The 22897-nt window shown below is 42.3% G+C and overlaps 1 protein-coding gene across 6 annotated transcripts in view; it reads left to right on the top strand.

Annotated features, from left to right (window-relative positions):
- The window catches only part of FRMD4B (FERM domain containing 4B), a 221065-nt gene that overhangs the window by 188593 nt on the left and 9575 nt on the right, over positions 1-22897 (top strand). For all 6 annotated transcript variants that reach the window (XM_032867367.1, XM_032867363.1, XM_032867364.1 and 3 more), the window contains exons 12-20: positions 9373-9449; positions 10711-10849; positions 11334-11475; positions 12360-12493; positions 12588-12707; positions 14226-14454; positions 17399-17455; positions 19227-19374; positions 21917-22036. In XM_032867367.1, the coding sequence (XP_032723258.1) occupies positions 9373-9449; positions 10711-10849; positions 11334-11475; positions 12360-12493; positions 12588-12707; positions 14226-14454; positions 17399-17455; positions 19227-19374; positions 21917-22036 (1166 nt within the window). The remainder of the gene's footprint in view (positions 1-9372; positions 9450-10710; positions 10850-11333; positions 11476-12359; positions 12494-12587; positions 12708-14225; positions 14455-17398; positions 17456-19226; positions 19375-21916; positions 22037-22897) is intronic.

The raw sequence follows: 22897 nt of genomic DNA, 5'->3' as shown, positions 1-22897 counted from the left end.
CTCCTCACTCGTTCGAAAGCTGCCCAGTATCCATTATGCGGAAATACAGAATTCATTTAACTGATCGGCTTTTGATGGACATTATGGTTGTTAAGTGGGGGTCCGTGGCAGGGAGAAGGAGCATAATGAATCCCAGTCAATGCATATAACTAATCCCTAGTTTGTCTATTTTATAAAACCAAATTATTACTTACTGTGTTTTCTGGAGGTAGACCTCAACTTATATTAACATTTTTCAGTAATTTATTTCTCCCCTGAATTCCACTTTAAGAAATAGCGTTCAGGAGTCTCACTGGTTTTGCTGAGTCTTGCGTGTCATATATAACTTAAATCGATGCACGAGTCATCTGTTAGCGAATGTGGCTTCATGAAGTTGAGAATCCCACAGACTATAAATACATCCACTAAAGACAACCAGGCTTTCTCCCAAAATAATGGTGAATTGGCGTCTGCGCAGATTCTTCCTGCAGCAAATTTCCTCTCAGTTGTTTATGACTCACGGTCCTTTTTTTACATTCAGTTTCATAGGAATTGGTCAATATCGTTTGACATTGATCGCGGTCAGGCTTGGTTGTTCATTCCATAGTTTAGACAAGGGTCAGAAGACACAGTCTTTTTTTTTTTTTTTGATTGGCAGAGTTTTCGCTTTCCTTTTCAAGACGTGCCATTCAACTCAAAAAGGGCCCAACCGGGCCATCTTGTGTTACTACTGCCTCGTCTCCTCTTTCTTGGTGATCTTTGCAACTGTCCATGCTGTACCACCGCTTATGTCCTCCTCCTCCTTCTGTTAAAATCTGACAATGGATTTTGCTTCCATCAGTTTATTTTTCCTTGGCCAAAGAGCCTACAGGTTTAATTGGAGGGAGGATGTTCTACAAGTCACTGCCCTGGCCCAGTTGGTCCAAATGAAAGAAGCCGTCTTTGAAAGGGCTGTGGGCACGGACTTGTAAAAAGGAGGATCATGGGGGCGCCTGGGTGGCTCAGTGGGTTAAGCCTCTGCCTTCGGCTCAGGTCATGATCTCAGGGTCTTGGGATCGAGCCCCGCGTCGGGCTCTCTGCTCAGCAGGGAGCCTGCTTCCTCCTCTCTCTCTACCTGCCTCTCTGTCTACTTGTGATCTCTCTCTATATCAAATAAATAAAATCTTAAAAAAAAAAAGTCCTTAAAAAAAATGGAGGATCATGCTTCAGCTGTATGCATGACCTGGGCACAACAGCAAGTTACCAGTGGCCGAGCAGGAATGAAGGTCAAGGTTGGCCAACCCTGAAACAAAGGCTGAGATGGGATGCCTTGGAGATGCTCAGCCTCTTGACGTGCTTGTTACACACACCTGCTGGGTTATAATTATGTAGCTTAAAAACAGGCTAGAAGGGGGAAGATTTGCCATTAAGAAGAGAGACTGATCAAAGCCAAAGGCTATTTTGAAAAAAGTGTTCATCCAAGACCCACAAGCCGAATCTTTCTGTCCTTTCCATATGAGGTCTATTAGCTGTAGCCCAGGAATGGTGGGGACGATGTTTCTCGTACCTGCCAGAACTCCCAGCAAGTGCTCCTCGTGTATTTTGGCTCTAAGCCTTTTGCCAGTCATGGGAATGAGGTGTTTTCAGTCTTTGTAGGATACTGGTGCAGAGCAAGAATTTGGGAAGCAATCCATAGCCTATCTTTGGTTTCCAGAATCCATTCGCTGTGTGACCTTGGACATGTTGTTTAATCTCTCTTTAAACTCCGTCTCTTCATCTGCACCACGGTCATGCCACTGACGGCCTAGGGTGTGTGGAAGAATTACATGAGATAATATTCAGCACTGTGCCCAATACACAGTCATCTCTATGCAGCTGGCTATTGTTCGCTGGTAGTCATAGAGAAAGACAATTTAAAAAGGTATGAGAAATATTCTTGGTTAGAGAAGGATCCCACATTGCTACAGACTCGGAGCCTTGGTGTTCTTTTTTTTTTTTTTTTTTTTTTTTTTTTTCTTTAAGCCTTGGTGTTCTAAGAGTCCCCACTCAGATTTTCTGTTTTCAGAGGCTCTTAAGCACTCTGCATGGATTTATTAACTGTAGTGCCCTAAGGCATGAGGCAAATTAAGAGAAATTTAAAATTCTGAGTAACCACAAAAATTCAGAGTATTAAAAATTCAGATCACAAGCATTTTTTTTTCCTTTTTAATTCTCCCTTTATGCATGAAATGTGTCATTGCAAACTCTTATGGAATGTGAAAACATACCGGAACTCAGCTTAATTTCAAACCATAGGACATTTGAACTTAAAAACCGTGAAGTTTTATATTTAAAAAAAAAAAATGCAAGCTTGTGTTCCTACTAGGTTTTTATTGCTCGTTCGATATTTCAAGGAAAAATGTCATTTCTTCACAAAGAGGTAGAGAGGATCAGTGGCTAAGTGAAGCCTTGATGTATGTCGTGACTGATTTGTAGCCCTCCAGCAAGTTATTTGACCTGGGAAAACCAGACCCTTTCCGAGTTGGGAGAAATAAAAAAGGCAGGCCAGCCAAGGTGTCACTGGCAAACCTTAGTGGGATAAAATGCCTTTCAAGATCGGTATCTTGGTGCATTATAACTGCTAACCAAGTCATGTGATGTACATCATCACCTTGGGGCATTTCAGGGTGGGGAATCTTGTTCTTAGCCTTCTGTTAACTGATTTTTTTTTTTAAACTATTAGAATTCCCAAATGCCTGGAGCCAGATGAATTAAGTCACAGGCACAGGAGTCTTCCTGTTTTCTTGTCCTTCATGAAAGTATAGGGTTCGTTTCATTGAAACTAAGCACGCACTTTTATAAGCTCAGCCATCTTGACATTGCTCACCACTCTTGGTTTTTCCACCACCTGCTGCCCCCTCACCAGGGAGCCCCATGGGGCTGATGCTTCTAACACTGCTTAAATTCTGGATGAGCATAGCTGCAGAAGAAGGAGGCACATGGGCTGTCCAGTCACACTTTCTGTCGGTACATAATAAAGTATGGTGTGGAAGAAAAGAATGGAATTAGAGAATGTCAACTGGAGACCGGTCCATCCTGTTTGTAAAGTGTCTAATTAAGCTCCAGCCACACCAATAATCAATCTGATTGTTAAAGCCTTCTGCAGAGTCTGTGGGAGGAGAGCTCAAATCCTACATGGGTTTGAAATAAGAAACCAGTCCTGTAGTCCTGCTTACCGGTTGGCTGACCTGGAGCTGGCACTCAGCCTTGCTGGGTCTTTATTTCCTCAGCTTTCCAATTCCAATAATTCTATCTACTCTATCTACCTCAGAGATCATTGTGAGGACCCTGTGGGTTGGTGAATTCTTTTCCCAAGCAGATTTTGTTTTCCTTCCTACCGTATTCTGATTTATGGAACACCATAGATATTTTACTTCCCCTCCTGTAAGCTCATCACAGGATTTTAAGCAGTTCTTCTAAGACAAGGAACTCTCAGAGAATCGGTTGGGCATTGGTGAGTCTCCATTTCCGTTTCACAACCGGCAAGCAGAAGGAAAGAATTCAAGGCAAGCAGCCTGATTAGTCATAAAGTCTAATTGTAAGGAAGGCTGGGAAGGGTAGTCTTTAGGTGGGTGGCCATGGGCAAAGCCATAACTCAGGGTGTTTGTTACTAAAAGGAAGGAAGGAGAAAAGATCCTGTGGGTGATAAGTAGTTTCTATCACACTGTGTTTGTTTTCTCTGAAGTCTTTTAGGGGGATGGTCAGTGAAAAACTAATGAGTGAGCAAAGAAATAAAACAAGATGATAAATTTTGGATAGTTTCTGGTGGAAACCAAATGGAGGGACAATAATGGGATGGGTGTGGAACACTCAGTGGGTTCAGGGAAGGCCATTGAGAAAGGTGACATTTAAGCCTGGTCCTGAAGAGTGAGAAGGAGTCAGGCTGTGAAGAATGGGTTGGCACATTCTAGTCAGGAAAGAGTGTATGCTGAGGGGAAGGAGGTAGGCACATCATAAAACTGAGAAGAGACCGCCAAAGCTAGAGCTTAAAGGCTGAGAGTTTTCTCTGTAGAAACAGAAGATGATGTGTGAAGAAGAGGAAGTGGCTGCTGGACAGGCAAAACCATTCAGTTTCATTATTTAATCTACTACTTTGTATTTGCAGGCATTTACCAAATGGCTGAATTGTTGACACATACAGGGAAATGAAAGATAGCACGTTAATAGGATTGACTTGTCCAAATGCCAATTTGGACATTTATCTACAATAAGTAGACAAAGCATTGTCAAGAAAAATGTTCTAGGAAGGGACATAAACAGTATAAGCTTGTTGGCTTTGTATTTAGGACTGAAATTGGTTTGGTTTTAATTCATTCATCCTTAGGGAGCAAATTTCTAACAAGAGAGTACAGTTTTCCCCAGTTTTACAATTTAACAACAACAACAAAAATGTATTGAGCCCATTTATAAGGACGCTGAGCCTAGTACTTTATATTCTTTATTCCATTTAAGGAAAAGAGAAGTCCCTGTCATTAAGGACCTGACAGCCCATCTGGAAAGACAGAAATATATTCAAAGTTAGGGGTTTTCCTGAAATATTTAATAACTGGGCTGGACACCAAGCTGTGAGAAGGGATGCCAGTTGTAAACACCCAAATGAGCCATGCAAGTGGCCCTCAGCAGCAGGCCGGCCCTGGTCGTACTGAATGTGGGGGGGGGAGCACTCTACTGCAAGTATTAACAGGAAGTCATTAGGTTGGCCCTGCAAGGTTCCAGATTTGGCCACAGTGGCAGTCTGGGAAGATCACATCCCCTTGGATGGTCAGAGTTTTATATTACGCATTTCCCGATGACCAGAACTTCATCTGAACTCTTTCTATAATACGCCGAGTGTTGTATTCCTTGCATTTAAGATGTGATGTTTCATGTATGGAAGGTTATGATATCACGTCTCAAAAGGTAATTTTCGCTACCCAAGTGCATCTCATTTGGGTATAGCATTTTTGTTCGGCTCACCTGACTGTGTTAGCATGGCCTCTTCTAGTCTGTTGGGTGGTGTTCAGTCCCTCTGGTGGGTAACATCTGCATTTAGAAAATCGGAAGAACCATTTCCTATGGGGATTGCCTAACCGAGAAAAATAGGACCCCGGCTTTCATTATTTTGGAGCAAACATTTTATCTTCTACATCAACACACTCCACCTACCAAAGCATAGGTATATCACCAAAATGTATTCTCTGAATCAGGCTTTCTCAGTCTCTGCACTGTTGACATTTGGGGCCAGATAATTTTGTCCCGAGCATGGCCTGATAGTCAGTAACGTCCCTGGATTCTGCCCACCAGCTGCCCAGAACACCCATGCCTGCAGTGTGACGGCCAGAAATGTCTCCAGACACCGCCAAGTGACCCGAGGGTCGTGGATGAGGAGGGAGTGATGTAAATATCGCGGGCTGAGAACCACTAGTGCAAATACAATTTGAGGGTCCCAGAGTCCTTTTCTGCAAATGGCTGTTACAACTGCTGGGTTGTTGTTTTGGTTTTTTTTTTTTTTTCCTTGTGAGGTTGATTTGAGAATTATGCCATGTGTTTGTTAAAAGTAACAAATTTGGGGCACCTGGGTGGCTCAGTGGGTTAAGCCTCTGCCTTCGGCTCGGGTCATGATCTCGGGGTCCTGGGATGGAGCCCTGCATGGGGCTCTCTGCTCAGCGGGGAGCCTGCTTCCCCCTCTCTCTCTGCCTGCCTCTCTGCCTACTTGTGATCTCTGTCAAATAAATAAATAAAATCTTAAAAAAAAAAAAAAGTAACAAATCTCCATTGAGTCCTCTTCCCAGAAGAGTGAGGCAGGATGGTGTGCTTTGGTTAGGCCCTGGGATTTGGGGAGCCCGGTTGTGGCTGGTTGTGAATACCAGATCTGCTTCCATTTAGCTTCGGGACCTTGGACGATGTATGTAAACTTCTCTGAGCCTCGGTGGTCTGTCTCACAAAATGAGGCTCTAAGTAGTAACCCCCAGTATACTGGGGGTTACTCACTCTCAGGCACAGAAGCATTCGATGGATAGAAGGACGGCTGGGTAGAAGTGGTCAGTCTGGCTTTCTAAAAGCCTGTGATCCTGCAAAATTCTGTCTTTGTGGGACTCCAGAAGGCAAAACACATCCACTAGCTTGATCATGAGTACTAACAGTACATTCATCAAGTATAACTTCTTTTACAATGAAAAAAAGCACAAATCAATAATAGAGTGATTTGGTTTTGCTTCCAGTTACAGCAAGGGATCACCCGACATGAGTCACTGTTTGAGGTACAGTCATACAGTACAGCTGTGACTATCCCAAATGTAGTCATTTCCAGGTGAATTTGCAGTTAAATGATTAACCTATATTATAAGTGCTATTAAAAAAAAAAAAAGCCTATGATGATGCCTTCCCCATCCTGGCGTGGTGTTATACCTTTGGGTGATCCCTAATATTGATTTAAGATTCAAAAAGACAGTTTGATCCTTTCTGTCCAAGGCTTTCCCTCAGTCTTTTATTACCCCAGGAGGTCCCCTCCCCTCACCCCCAGCCTGTGGCAAGTGCACACTCCTCAGCACTGTTGCACATGCCAAGGCACGTTCCTTTTTTCTGGGTACCCCAGACAGGAGGGAGCTTGCTGCCATTCGTCTCTGTGTGGGCGTGCCCTTGACCCGCCCCTCCCTCCTCCTCTCTGACCTCCGTGATAAAGGAACAGTGAGCAGATTTCCTACCCAGAGGGTGTATCAGGAAACTGCCGATGAAATCAACAGAAATACAACAGTTTTTACACGGGCTGAAACTCACGGAATTGGAAACCCGATGTGTCAGTGGAAAGACAGAGGTGGGAACCAGACAGCTCTTTCTACTTCTGTTTCTCCTATTACGTGGCTGCCCTCCATCCTCACAAAGACATGATACAACATTAGGGACTTGGATGGAGCATCCTTCATAACAGTTACAACTAGCCTTATCACTTACCGAATGTTCATTCTAAACCAGACACTGGGCTGAGTGCTTCATAAACATAACCTCACTGACCCCTTGCAATAACCCCCTGAAGCAGGCGTTGCTCCCATTTTATGGATGAGAATGCTGAGACTCAGAAAAGGTAAGCAACTCCCTTCCATCGCCCCCCAAAAAACAAGTGAGGGAACCAGAATGCAAACCCCTGGTACACTCCACCATCCACACCCTAGCGGCAACAGCACGAATTAAGTGTCATTCCAGTTCACTTGGGCTATTACAGACACATCTGTGAAATCACATTTTCCATAAACTTGAGATTTCAGGTGAAGAAACGGCTTTGCCTTTTAGACTTGAAGACTCAGTCTCGTACCATTAACTTCTTTTGCAGACCCAGTTGCCATCGAATTACTTCCATTTAGCTTCGGGACCTTGGAATAAACCAGAGCCCTTCACCTTTTAAGTAGGGTTTTTGCTTGCAGGAAGTCTATTTGCTCTCGATGCAGGGACTTGCTGAATGAAGGCAGAAGCGCTAGTATTCCACTTTTGTAAGTGATAAGAGGGGGAGGTGGTGGCTTTCAGAGATCATGTTTCAAGTCCAGCCCTGGTTTTTATGTGTGTGGGAATGGACGCAAAGGAAAACACAGCTGAGCTGCATTGTGGTTCTTCCTGTAGAACCTGTTCATGCCCAGAGTGAGTAAACCCCGGGGTAGAAATGTCTCCCAGAGACAGCCCCCAGTGAAATTTGTGCCTGGATTCAAAGCAACTCATTTCCCAGGAAGTTATCATCGGGATCCACGCTCTGGCCTATTTTAAAAAAATGTGCCTCCCTTCTGGGAAGATCTGCCAGGGAGAACTTTGCCCTCTTTCTCCCTGATGGGGGGGGGGGGAAGGAGCAGAACTGGGGAGGTGTCACTCGCTAGAGCTGCTGATGTCAGTAGCGTGTCAGCCGTGGGAGGCTCTCTTTGTGAAACTGAGTTACACCTAGGTGTCTTATGAAACTCCGTTCAGAGCTCACCGGAGCTGCTCTCTGGGACAGGGAGGTAGAACGAACCTCGGGGTTTTCCTTCACAATATTCTGTCCCATTTTTGGAATCTCTGGATGAAAAGAAATGAAAGCGTCCCATCTACGGACATTTTAGGAAATGGGTATGTAGCTTTAAGCTTTCACTAAACTCTTTCCACCTGGGTGATTGTTGTGGTTACACTGACTGCATGTTCGGACCACGAACGGCTGTGTCCTTAGCATGTGCGGGTTTCTCTGTGTTTGGGGACTGAGGGTCCACTTGGAACACCTTTGTCTCCCAGTTAGGCGTGCACACGGACGTTAAGTTCATGCTGTTCCTTTACGTGAGGTTCACATGTTCATAAAAAGTCTTGGCTCCTGTACTTTGGGACATGGTTGTGCTTTGCAATAAGACAAATCAAATTCTCCCCTGAGATTCTCTGAGCATAATTTCAAACTCCGGCCAAAGTGTACTAATCATCAATAGTGGGACAAGTTCCAAGTTGAGAGAAAAAGCTGAGGCTCAGGCTAGTACAAGGGGGTTGGGAACAAACCCAGAAAATACAGCAGGGCACTCCGTCTCGTGAATGGGCTGCCTTTTACAAATTATTTGATCTTCAAATGCACATTGCTAGCTAACTTCTGTTTCTCCCAACCAATTTGCAAGGGACACCGAGGGCAGCATTAGAATATCAGCGGTGGGAATATGAAAGTCTGTTGACAAAGATTGGAGGCTCTAGCAGAAACCAAGAGGGCAACGGCATATTTACCCCCATCCTGGTGCTGGGTTTCTGTTACATTTAGGGTAACTCTTTTAGGTGGGAAACTGGTGTCACAGAGAAGCACCCCTGCTTGGGGTTCCATTTTACTTTCACTTTGCATTCTTTTGAAATTTCATCCTGTGGTTCTACTGAAACGTCCCTTCGACCATATTTCCATTTAAATATGAAGTCAACATCTTTGATCAGAAGGCATGTATTTACTGGAAACCGCGAGGATTTCCTAACTATTTTTTATTTAGTTGAGTTAGAGGAAAAATAACATGCGTGTTCCCCACACTTGCCTGATTACTGTCAGAGAAAGGAATAGAATGGTTTCAGGTTGTTGGTTTGTAAAAGACGCACCATGTATTCTTGCTTGGCCTTAGTGCACCTTCTTGATTATTTGGTGATTAAGCTGAGTTCCAGATTTAGTAAAAATCAGCATTAATGGGGCGCCTGGGTGGCTCAGTGGGTTGAAGCCTCTGCCTTCGGCTCAGGTCATGATCTCAGGGTCCTGGGATCGAGCCCCGCATCGGGCTCTCTGCTCAGCAGGGAGCCTGCTTCCTCCTCTCTCTCTCTGCCTGCCTCTCTGCCTACTTGTGTTCTCTGTCTGTCAAATAAATAAATAAAACATTTTTTAAAAATCAGCATTAATTAATGTGGTGCGTCTGTTCTATGTTCTCAATTTCTTAGTTATTCCAATGGAAACAGCTGGAGAACTTATATTTCCGTGAGAAGAAATTCGCCGTTGAAGTTCACGATCCACGGAGGTGAGGGGGACAGCCTTTTCTTTGTGAGGTCCCAGTGACTATCGCCGTAGCAATGCTACTGGGAACATTCATGTGCCAGGCTTTGTGCGGACATGTTTTCATTTCTCCGGGATAGACCTGGGAGGGGAATTTCTGGGTCAGTGGTAACTCTTTAACCTTTGGAGGACCTGCTACAGTTTTTCCACAGGAGCGCCACCATTTTGCATTCCCACCGACAATGGATATGGTTCCTTTTTCTCCACATCCTCCCTAACAGTTATCTTTAGTTGTGTTTTGTTGGTTTTTTAATAGTCATCCTGGTGGCATACAGTGATAGCCCGTTTTGGTTTGGCTTTGCATTTCCCTCATGACTGACGATGGCTAAGTGTCTTTTCATGTGCTTTTCGGCCACTTGGATACCTTCTGAGAGAAATACCTGTTCAGATCCCGTGCTCATTTTTTAATTTGGTATTCCTGGTCACTTCTAAAGCAACAGTTGCCAAGTTATAACCACGGATTGAAGTCAGGATTGGAGGCTCTCCGAGCTCGTCAGAGGAATTCATTATCAGTCCCCAGTGTTTGCCTTTCAGATATGTTTATGGATGCTTGGAGGTCAGAGGGATGGGGGAAACAGCTGTGACAAAAAGAGGACCAAGAGATAAGCCAGATTCCTACAAAGAACATTAGTATCCTTCTCCCTCCTTCCCCACAGCATCTGCCTACCTCCCCAACTCCCCACCCTCTCCTCTTCTGACCGTCTCTCCTTCTCTTATCTGGTGCATAAGCAGGACACTGGACCAGTGTCAGACTTGTATATTTGCAGACCATATTATCTGCTCAGCCTCTGATGATGTCAGACCCGCCCAAGCCTACCTAGACCTGAAATGCTCTTTTACCTTGAGGAAGGTGTTGACACTGCCCTCTCAGTTGGGTTATCTTTGATATATGATCACCTTCATTCCTGACCTCTTGTGATGCTCACACATCCTGTGGTTTTTAAGTAGAAGTTTTTAGTATAGCCCCTAATTTGAGTACTTCTTATCACTTGGGGTATGTGTACATGCATTTTTAAACCTGCCAGTTTTACCAAAAAAGAGATTATCTAGTTGCAGTGGGTTTCTTCATAAAAGGAGAAGATCAAATCTTGGCTCCTGTCGGCATCAGAGTGTGGCAGCCAGAAAACAATTAAAAAGATACTTCATGGTCACATTCCTCAGTGGGTACCTTTTGTGGTGTGCTGGGCCAGAGGTGAATGAATTGAATATTTTCCTTAATCTTTCAGGATTTCTGTGTCAAGAAGAACCTTTGGGCAAAGTGGCCTCTTTGTGCAAACGTGGTATGCAAATCCTTCCCTCATCAAGTCCATCTGGGTAATGGCAATTAGTCAGCATCAGTTTTACTTGGACCGGAAGCAAAGCAAAGTAAGTCACTGGAGCATTTCTATAGGAACAGACTTCCCTCCCTCATTTGCTTTCTGTTTCAAGATAAGCTTTCTCAGAAAAGATGCAAGCACGTGGGTTTCTGTTCTTTGAGTTTTTGCTTTCTAAACTTTCTGACAAACTGTTATAATAATTTTTCTTACATTTAAAACAGGGGCATTTTATAGCCTGATCTAGGAGTTGTAAGACGTGCCAACTTTTTGGCACATGTGTACATGGACACAGGTGGCGTACTAAAGTTAATGACTGAACTATATACCATGAGAGAGGATCATGCGTATTTAAACTTTGTCTATGTAAAGCCTAAGTCTTATATTTTTTTTTCTTCTGAAGTGTCACTTGGGCATGTAAAAATTCTAAATCATCCTCTGTGTTAACATACTTATTCCATCATAACTTAATCATTTTATTCATTTAAAATAGGTTCAGTTGAGTGAATTCTGTTTCCATGTTGTATACCTCTTAGGCAAAAATTCCTTCAGCCAGGAGTTTAGACGATATCGCGATGGATTTGACGGAGACAGGAACACCGAGGGTCTCCAAAATGGTGACACTGGAGGCAAAAAGTCAGTTCATCATGGCGAGCAATGGCAGTTTAATCTCCTCAGGTAATGTTTTTGGAAAGTACCAGTGATCTTTACTTTTCACTTTGGTCATAAACTACTTTGGGGGCTGATAAATGCATTTTAGGCCCATTATTTGGGGGAATGAATAAGCCTGTCAAAACCTGCAACATGTAGCATAAACCAAAGTTTTAAGAAGTGGAAGGAAAGTTAAATTATAAAGAATCAGCTTGTATGAACAACACTAGTTACAAAGATAGTGAACGCCTCAGGATTAACATGAAAGGACATTTTCTCCTCATCTGTTCTATCGAGTTCTTCTTCTCCCAATATTTAGTTTTTGATTCAGACAGTTGTCTAATGCTCTACTTAATATATAGTCAAACATGACTACAAGCATCAAACCTCACCCCAACCCCACCTCCCAGTGTGACTGCTACCCTGGAGCCCTTCCTCCGTAGAAACTCTGCAGTCTCTTATCACTGAGTATAACTTCACTCAAATGAATTCTCCCCATCTAAATCCTATTGTCAGCTCTTAATCTGAGGCACAGAACGTTCCTTTGCCTCGCTTACCTGCTTTCTACCAGGACATTCTAAACAACTATCTCCAGGAACATCTTACCTTCTCTCCTGCTCAGAAAAATGAAATTCTTCCTTGGGTGTGTCTGAAACATTAAACATTTTATCATTGCTTCTAAAATGACTGAGCCAAAATACAGAGGGTATATATAATTACCAGGCTGCGTTGGATGCCCAGAAGCATGAGAAAATGTTCTCCAGTTTCCTTTTATTATGTTCGGAAACAAGGAGAAAAGAAATAAATTATTATTTAATAGCAGGCCAACCTTAAAAGTCCTTTGTCCTTTAAAAAAGGAAGGAAACATGCCTTGTATGAACCTTCCCTGCCCTCCCTTCCAATCCCTCCAGGTTCTCAAGACTCAGAAGTTAGCGAGGAGCAAAAGAGAGAGAAAATCCTGGAGCTCAAGAAGAAGGAAAAGCTCTTGCAGGAAAAGCTCCTGAAAAAAGTGGAGGAGCTTAAGAAGATCTGTTTGCGGGAGGCTGTGAGTGTCTTCTGCTTTGGGGGGACTTGTCACACTGTGTCTGACAATCTGGCGGGTGTCACTTACCCCCTCTCGGTTCTGTCCTGTTTTATAGGAGCTCACTGGCAAAATGCCAAAGGAATATCCGCTGAACGTAGGTGAGAAACTGCCTCAGGTCAGAAGGCGTGTAGGCACCGCGTTCAAATTGGACGGCAGTCTGCTGGCGAGTGAAGAGGTAGGAGCACCAACGCTGAGCAGTTCTATTAACAACAGGACAGAAAAGCAGCCGGCTGAATGCGGCTGACTTGTTCCTTTGGTTTTTGAGTCCCTGCTGAACCTTGCTATCTCGCCACTTGAAAGTGATGTAGTAGACCAAACTGAATTCTTCCTTTCATGCACAGTCCAATTACGGTTGAGTTCTTTCTCACTACTTTACTCCTCCCAGGCATAGAGAGCGTTAGACAAACCCCAAATGTTTATAAACTGAGAACCTTGACCATAAGAATGAAGAACTCCAGCATTAGACGCTTCCACATAAAACAGAGAAACCTTTGACAAATACGTTTGCCCTTTCTGGTGTGTCATTTTTCAGATCTCAGTTCCTCATCCATAAAATGAGAGTCATCCTCGTTCTTCCTGCTAACGGATACAGGGTGTCATAAATGACATAATACACGGGCAGCATTCAGGTATAATAAAGTTCTAGTATAGGGTGAACTTTTTCATTTGCATATCATCAGATCGTAGGGCCCTACTCCTATTTCTTACCCAGATTTAGCCATCATGGCTGTAGAAAATGATAGCAGTTTCTATCCATAGTAGAGTGAGCTTTGCAAATTTTTAAAAAGGTGTCTTCACTTACTTTAGAGAGAGCACCTGCATGAGCAGGGGGAGGGGCAGAGAGACAGGGAGAGAATCTCATACAGACTCCTCGCTGAGCACGGAGCCCGACACAGGACTCCGTCCCATGACCCTGAGACTGTGACCTGAGCCAAAATCAAGAGTCAGACTCTCAACTGACTGAGCCACACAGGCACCCTGGGCTCTGAAACTTACTGAGTATACCCAGTCCTGAACTAAGCAGTGCACACGTATTATCTCATTTAAACTTTGCCATATTTTTACAAGGTAGATATTCTCTCCATTTGAAATGGAGATGCAGAATGAAAAAAAGCCTGCAGCACTAAGAAATTAAGCATGTTGGGGCACCTGGGTGGCTCAGTGGGTTAAAGCCTCTGCCTTCGGCTCAGGTCATGATCCCAGGGTCCTGGGATCGAGCCCCGCATCGGGCTCTCTGCTCAGGAGGGAGCCTGCTTCCCCCTCTCTCTATGCCTGACTCTGCCTACTTGTGATCTTTGTCTGTAGAATAAATAAGTAAAATCTTTAAAAAACAAAAAAAATTAAGCATGTTTCCAGGGTCACTCAAGAGCGAACCACCAGAAAGAGAAATCAAACCCAAATGTATCCGTCTCTAAAGCTAAGCATATAAATACAACCTTCTGTGTCGGTGAATCTTGGCTTAGGAATAGGAATCTCTCCTTGAAAAATATAATTGTCACCTGACCCACTACATGAAGGAAAGGCCATTCCCTTCTTTAAAAGGAAAACAGTAAGTGTAAGTAAGTGGATGAGGGAGGTCTGGTCTTTTAGAAAAGTGTTGGAAGATGCCTGTACCGTCACCTTAGGAAGGTTTTATTCTCAAAGGGCATCTGATCTGAGAATGTACAAGAACTGGTATCATTGTCTAATGCAGGATCCTGCTTTGCAAGACCTGGAGAGCAATTTCCTCATACAGCAAAAGCTAGTCGAAGCTGCGAAGAAACTTGCCAACGAGCCAGACCTTTGTAAAACAGTGAAGAAAAAACGAAAGCAAGATTACACAGAGGCAGTGAAAAAGCTTCAGGAGATTGAAAATGCGATAAATGAATATCGAATCAGATGTGGAAAGAAGCCCAGCCAGAAAGCCACAGTTACTTTACCAGGTTCGTAATAAGTAAGGTTTTTCCGGTCACATATGATGGTAGTAGCATTTCCAAGTTCATTGGGTGAGAGATACAAGAAAGGACTGGTTTTAAAAGTAAGTTTCTTAGGGTGAAAATGGTTTGGGATGTCAGTCTTGCAAGTGGGTAAACGTGGTTTTCACGGACATTCTCACTATGGTAATACTACACTATTGCGTTGCTTTCATTTGCAGTTTGAAGGCACATTCATAGCAGTATTGGTTCATAATCCCCTTTTACTGGCCTGACGTCGTTGCAGGAAATAGAGTTGGCGGCACAGAGTAGTAAAGAGAGTTGGGCCTACCCAGCCGTTTCTCAAAGGGTTTTAACGCAGGGACATACATTTGTTGAAGGGCCTATCCAACATTTGTGAAAAGAGCTCTTACAGTTCCTGTCAGTTGTGGAGGTTATTTAAAGCTTGGGACAAATGTTGTGATAGAACACGAAATGCAGAAAGCAGGGTATTAAATCATAACCACAGCATGACCCCGACATCATGTGAAGATGGACCTACAACAACTGGTTGGGAAATACTTCAAAATGCTAGTAGTTGTGGTATTTCGAATAACTTGTTTTTCTTCTATTTTCAAAATTCTCAACATTATATCCTTAAGACTTTCATAATCAGAAAGAAAAAGTACACTGAAAATCTCACTTAAGTCAATTTCAGGTTCACTTGGCCTTACTTTATCAGCATGGTTTTCAGCCTTGATCGCCGGTTGAAATATGATTAGATTTCCTTGATCCCAAGACTGTTTTTTTCACATTTAAACATCTGTGGAATTTGAATAATTTTACACTAGATGGTGTGTTACAGTTACAATTGCCAATACATTTTCTCGTTTTACTGAGACATAAAATAATTATGTCAGATTGGATGAAATGTGGTGACTAGGTTTGGCGTATGCTCGGGTTTGGGGAGGTATGGTTTATAAAGCAGAGATACGGCTTTTTGGAAAGGGACGAACACTTGTTCATCCGCTACAACTGGAGAATTTAGGATGGCTTTGACTCCAAATGAGACGTCCAGTTGGCTTTGGAGGTGGTTCGGTTTTGGACCTACGGAGATGGGTGATTAGCAATGTACTTAACTTTCATAACCATTTGTTGTGGCCCATTCATCTGCAAACTGTGCAAGATTCAAGTGATCTCCTTTACAATGAGTGACATTTGAGCAGCAAATGGTGCCATGGTTGAGGATATATGGGGTAGATTTTTTTTTTTAAGTGTGCCTGACAGCTGACTACACTGGCACCTTGCCTTCAGACTCTACTGTGTGTGTGTACAGTTAAGAGATCGTCTGCCTGGCTCTGGAGGAGATTGCCATTTGAGATCAGATGGGTGAGATTTCCTTCATGATGGCATCGAAGCCTACCTTGCCAGGACCTGACCCTGGGTGTGGAATGATTTGCCAAGGCAGATGTGCACATCTGAGTTGCCTCCTGTTGCTACATACATTTTTTTTAATATTGGATGGGTAGCACTAATACTTAGGAACATTATGGGTATTTCCAACCACCAGAATGCTGTGTCTAGGTAATAAAAGCAATAACTATAGCTAATATTTATTGAGCATCTGTCCTGTACAAGGAGCTGGGCTAAGGGCTTGACATCTGTTATTTTAATCACCTTAGCACTAGGTACTGCTCTTATTCCCATTTTAGTTGAGCCAAGTGAGGCCAAGAGGAGTGAAGTCATTTGTCCAAGGTCTCACAGCTAGTAAGTGTCAAAACCAAGATGGAAACCCAGGTCTATCTAATTCAGGGGTTCTCAACCAAGAGCACTTTTGCACCCCCAGGGGATTTTTGGCAATATCCTCAGACATTTTTGGTTGTCGATATGGGGCGTGGCGGAGCTGCTGTTTGACAGCGGTTGGAGGCTGGAGATCCTACAATGTAAAGGACAGCTCCCCCCAGCAAAGATAATCCAGTCCAAAATGTCAGTAGTTCCACATGAGAAACCCGGGTCAACCGAAGGTTTGGTGCACCACCAAGTGTTCACCTATTAAGAAAAAGCCCTTGTCTTCAGGGAGGGGTCGAAAAATAATTTATACTAACAGCAGTTATTTCCAACCCTCATTTTCAAATGAGGGTTCAAGTGTATTTTGCATAACATTTCACATTTATGACATGAATGGCGTGATTTTTCTTTCCAGTTTATTGGTCATAAGCTCTCAATGTATAAGGTAAAGTTTTCATGCCATGTAGAAGCTAGATTGAAAATAAATTGAAAACAAAAACTGCATTGAAATCAGTTCCATTTCTCTTAAAGATTTTATTTGTTTATTTGTTTATTTATTTAGAGAGTGCATGAGTGGGGGAGGGGCAGAGAGTGAGGGAGAGAGAATCTCAAGCAGACTCTGCTGAGAGTGGAGCCCAGTGTGGGGCTTGATCTCACAACCCTGGGACTCCCATGACTGAGCCAAAATCAGGAGTCAGATGCTTAACTGACTGAGCCACCCAAGAGCCCCTAAATCTGTTCCATTTTAGGAAAAAGTCCAGTGTCAGGGCACCTGGGTGGCTCAGTCATTAAGCATCTGCCTTTGGCTCAGGTCATGATCCCGGGGTCGTGGGATCAAGTCCCACATCCAGCTCCCTGCTCAGCAGAAAGCCTGCTTCCCCTCCCACTCCCCCTGCTTCTATTCTCTCTCTTGCTGTCTCTCTCTCTCCCTGTCAAATAAATAAATAAAATCTTAAAAAAAAATAAAAAATAAAAGAAATAGTCCAGTATCATATTTGTACAATTCTAAGATGTTTATATCTTTACTAGTAAATGATTCCATTCTTATTAATTATTCTTAATGCACTATAATTATTTATACTTACTAAATAAAAATAAGATACACTGTATTGAGAATTGCTTTATGAAATTCACTGTAGGTGTATAAATGCCCAGTTATTCTAAAGGCACTTACTTTTATTCACAGAAGACATAATCCCATCGGAGAGCAGCTCCTTGTCTGACACTACCACCTATGATGATTGTGAGTAGCTCTTTTTCATTTTCAAATGTCATATGTTCTGAAATATTAAGACAGTTTCTTGAAGTAAAGCCTATGTGTTATTCTTTTGGGAAAAGTAGAATGAACTAACTTACATTTATACAGAATGGTTGGGGAAGGGAGATTATGATGAGCTTCTACTGAGGTTAACTCAGCATTAAACACAGTACCATACAGACCACTTTAACTTAGGAAATCAGAATACTATTATGCAACTAAGTCAGTCTATCAGTAAAGGTTTGTGAGCCTCTATAGAACTTTTTTAATTAGCATTCTTAGTTATTTACTTTTTTCTTTCCTTTTTTTTTTTTACTTTTAAGTAGGCTCCCCACCCAAGGTGGGGCTTGAATTCAGGACCCTGAGATCAAGAGTCATACGCTCTACTGACTGAGCCAGCCAGGCACCCCTCTGTAGGATTTTTTTTAAACGTTTTCTCTTGGAGTAATTACAGATTCATGGGGATTTGTATAGGTATTCAGAGCCTTTCATGCAACTTTCCCAATGGTGAATCTTCTATTTTTGGAGTCTTATCTCAAACTGTGAAATATAGTGTAGACTTTGATTATCCCTGTATTCTGGATGGCTAGGAGTTTATTTTCCTTAGAAAGAAATTGGGTTACATGTCATTGTATTGGTTTCCTAGAGGAAGGCCACATGTTTTGATGGCCTGTGTTTGTTCAGCACATTTGATGATGGAATGGATTTCATATCGAGTAGGAAAGTGCTTCCTTGTAATCCCTGGTGCTTAAGCAGAGGAGTGACTATCTGATATGATGTAAAGAATTCTGGGAAGCCACTAACCCATACGGCTTTATCTCCCCCATCCCCACCACCCCCCAAGTTTGATGGTGCATCAGACTCCACCACTCCAAAATTTTTCCTTTGAGCTGAAGCTGGGTCATGTTTTCCATTCCTCTTTGAAAATGCAGATGTCAGCAGGAGACATAACAAGTCTCTGATGACTCAGCATACATCAGTTACATCACTTTCAATGAATGGTAGGATGAGCCCCTGGTCAGCCAATGAGGCCTAAGAACTTGAAAGGTGAACAAAAGTGATCCACGCCAGCTTTACTGGCCAACTTCATTTTGCCCCTATACACACTGGGGGTTTTCTTTAATATAATTCTAGAAAAACCGTAGTATCACCCATTCTACCAGAATGATTTCTCTGCTCAGAGAATATAGTTATTGCTTTTATTACCTACTAAACTGGGAAAAGTTGGATCAGGCCCACAAGAGAATAGTTGACCCTTGAACAATGTGGGGGTTAGGTGTGGTCCCACTCCCGGTGGTTGAAAATCCAAGTATAACTTTTACTACCCCAAAACATAACTACTAACAGCCTAGTTTTGGCAGAAGCCTTATCATTAACTTAAACAATTAACACATATTTGTATGTTAAATGTATTATATACTGTATTCCTACAGTCAAGTAAACTAGAGAGGAGAAAATGTTATTAAGAAAATCATAAGGAAGAGGAAATGCATTTACTATACTGTACTATATTTATCGGAAAAAAAAAATCTGTGTGTAAGTGGAACCATGCAGTCCAAACCTGTGTTGTCCAAGGGTCAATTGTATTCAGTAATTTCCGTTTTCTAGTGTATAAAGTATAAAAATAAATGTCCTGAAATAATACACTTCTAAAAACATCAGATCTTCTGATTTGCTTTTTGGAGGGCTGGAAAGGTATTTATTGCCTTATTTATTTACCTACTTACTGATTCATTCATTCATTTACTTATTATAGCCAATGACACCTTCACTCTCGCTGGGCAGCGACCAAGTTCAGTACCTCATTCTCCAAGAATTCTTCCCCCCAAGTCTCTTGGTATTGAGCGAATCCATTTCAGAAAGTCATCCGTCAATGAACAGTTTGTGGAGACCAGGCAGTCCAGGTGAGAAATCCCATCTCCAGGGAGACAGATGCCTCACAGCCATGAGACCTTTCCTCCGAAACCTTGCCTCTTTGGGGCATTACCCTTTTTATCCTTTCAGAAGGGGTTATCCTGCAAAACCAAAGCATAGAAACTCACCCCATTATTTGTTGTTGACAACGAGCATATTTCTAAGAGTTCTTTTCAAAGCATTTGGCACTTTCCTATATTTTAAAGTCTGTTGGATTTATGTTAGGTTCCAGGGGCGTTATTTATAATCTGGATTTGGATATAACGTCTGAAGTTCCATTTCAAAACCCATGCTCTCAGGAAATGGACGTTAAATACCACGCTATCAGTGTGAGTGACAGAAATGACTTCCACTCTTTCCAAGGGAAATGAGACTTCCACTCATTTTGAATCTGTAAAATAGATAATGTGACTTTTCTTCTCGAATATCTCAGATAAATATTATCCAGGCAATAACACCAGTTTTTTAAAAAGATGACAGACCAGTGATTCTCAGAATTTGGCTACATGGATCAATACTACTTAAAAAAAAAAAAAAAAGGACCAAAGATAAATTACTAAATGTTTACTCTGCCTAATCAGAATGTTCACATAAATAATACCATGATTTCATGGAAAAAAAGACATGTAAATATCAAAAATACAGCCATTGTCATAATAATAATAATAAAATGAAGTTAACATTTATTGAATGCTTACTATATGTCAGACACTGTTCAAAGTATTTTAATACGTATTAATGAATTTAATCTGTAGTGTGACAACTGTCATTACCATTTATAGGTAAGTACACTGAGGACCAGAAAGCTTGAATAACCTGTTGGGTTCCTGTAAGTGTTGGAATCAGGATTTGAACCTATGTAGCCTAACTCCAAAGCCTATGGAGTGATTTTAACCAATATGTCACACTGCATCTCAGTGAAGGGGGAAATTAGTCTTAAAATAAAGGAAGATTATTTAGATTAAATAATTCTTCACTTAGGAAAATAGCACCGTGCTGTATTTCTCCTTTGTCAAAGACCATATCAGGCCCAGCTATTAGATTAGCCTTTAGAACTGTTGCCTAAACGATAGAAATCCAAGTGTCTAGAGCTGTGCCAGCCAGTGCAATTAAAAGTAAATAAAATTAAAAATTCACTTCTGAGTCATGCTAGCCACATTTCAAGTGCTAATGGGCACACATGTAGGCTAATGGCTATAATATTGGCATAGATATAGCACATTTCTATCATTGGACAGCCCTGGACAAATATATTTATTATATCAGGGGAAACAAATCTATTGAAGCAAAAGGAAGACTTATGACCAGAAATCATTATCTTAAAAATGACTATATTACTTCCTTAATAGCTTAAGATGGATTTGGTCATTGATCCAGCAATTTCACTTAGAGGAATTTTTCCTGTTGCATTAACTAACTACAGGATGCTCATCCCGTTACTGTTTACGCTAGTGACAAATTGAAAACAACCCAAATGCTCAACTAGTGAGTTGTTCAAATGATTTATAAATCCTTACAGTAGAATGCTCTGCTGTCATTAAAATAACATTGTGGATGAATGGTAACCAATACAAAACATTAGATACAGTTTTTTTAATGTGAGTTTTGAAAGAGAGTATAGAGTAAGATTATATTTTGTTGTTGTTAAAAACTGTAAATACCTATAAGTATGGTTAGTAAAAAATATCTGAAAATAGTCAGTGTTGACTGGCTGTGTCTTAGGTTTCTGATGATAGATATTTAAGTTTTTCTTTTTAATCTGTACTTCCAAAATTTTCTGCGGTGAACTTGACATGCTTTTGTGATAAGTAAAAATGTAATCAGAGTCACCTTTCATTAAAGAATGAACTTCAGATTGTGTTCTCACTGTGCTGGGTAACCAACAAAGTGATTAAAAGATGTTACCTTCTAATCCATGGCCCGCAGACAACAGCCCACTGGCTGGATTCATCCTGCAACTTATTTTTATATGGCCCACAAGCTCAGAATGGTTTTTATATTTTTAAAAAGTTGGAGGGGAAATCAAAAGCAGTAGTATTGGGGGACGTGAAAATTAGACGATATTTGACTCTCAGTGTCCACAGTCAGGCCCTGTTGGCTCACAGCCATCCCCATTCACGTACACGTTGTCTACACTGCTTTTGTCCCTCAGGGGCACAGGAGAGCAGTCAGGACAGGCACATCTGGCCTGCAAGGCCAAAAATATTTACTCTTAGACTCTTTATAGAAAAAGGCTTTGCTGCCCTTGCTCTAGTTGCTTTCAATCCCTTTTATTCAGTACATTCTTCTTTTTGTTTAAAAAAAAAAAAAAAGGTTATTTTTTCCTTCATCCTTATGACTAGAGAGATCACTTGTGTTTCCCCCTCAAACTCACCCAGGACATACAAGGATACTAAACCATAAAGACACCCTGCCCCGTTTTCTTCAATGCTCCTTTCCTTCAGCTTCCACTAAGTTTCAAATTGGCTGTTGACGAGTTGGCCAGAGATGCTAGGAGGCTCATCATCTCCCACATTCTTCTTCCCATCACAGGGAAATGCTGTCGACCCACAGCAGCCCTTACAAAACCCTGGAGCGGCGGCCCACCGGTGGACGGAGCATGCCCACCACTCCCGTTCTGACCCGAAATGCCTACAGCAGCAGCCACTTGGAGTAAGAGTGCTTCTTTCCAGTGACTTTGACACTGTTGATTTTGCTTTACTGTGTTGGTTTTGCTTTGCTTTGTTTTGCGTTTTAATCATTTTAAGGGACTCGGTGCAGCGGGACTGCGTTACAGATCCACATTTTCTACTTAACGGTTCAGTGACACTGGCAAAGAAAATGTACTGAAATGTACCCGCTTTGTGCGGGTAGATAGGAGATTTTTTTGTGCGTGTGCCTTAGTTTTCCCAGCCAGACATCGCTGTTTGTTATTCGGTGGTGAGGATGAGGATTATGACATGAGCAACACTTTGAAGCATTTAGGGAAGGTTTCGCTAGCTCTTTTATAAGCCTGATATTTTTTAAAATTTTTTTAAGGTTTTATTTATTTATTTCTCAGAGAGAGAGAGAACACAAGCAGGGTGAGTGGCAGGCAGAGGGAGAAGCAGGCTCCCCACTTAGCAGGGAGCCCAGTGTGGGGCTCGATCCCAGGACCCTGGGATCATGACCTGAGCCGAAGGCAGACACTTTACTGACTGAGCCCCCAGGTGCCCCATATGCCTGATATTATTCAGTACACGTGACAAGCCGAACTGTAGATCTCAGATCCTGTTTTACCTCCTCATTTTAGGGATGAGGATTAAGAGAGGTTCAGTGTCTTACCCAAGCTCACACAGCTGGGAGATGGCAGAGCTAAGACCCCCCCCCAGATAAGTCTGCTGTCAGAGCCAGGCTCTCCCCCGAGCAGTGCTCCCTCTGCCCTAGTCTGTGTCTCCTTCACTCCTGTTGGAAGAGAGGAACCTCCAAAGACGCTTGGGCTTTTTTTTTTAGGCTTTGATGCAGCTTGTGCATCATCCGTTTTCTTCCCCGCTC

This window comes from Lontra canadensis, unplaced genomic scaffold (genome assembly GCF_010015895.1).
Source record: "Lontra canadensis isolate GAN:19392208 unplaced genomic scaffold, GSC_riverotter_1.0 scaffold34, whole genome shotgun sequence".
Lineage (NCBI taxonomy): Eukaryota > Metazoa > Chordata > Mammalia > Carnivora > Mustelidae > Lontra > Lontra canadensis.
The sequence above is the reverse complement of the archived record's forward strand: the minus strand, read 5'-3'. Positions and strand labels throughout refer to the sequence as shown.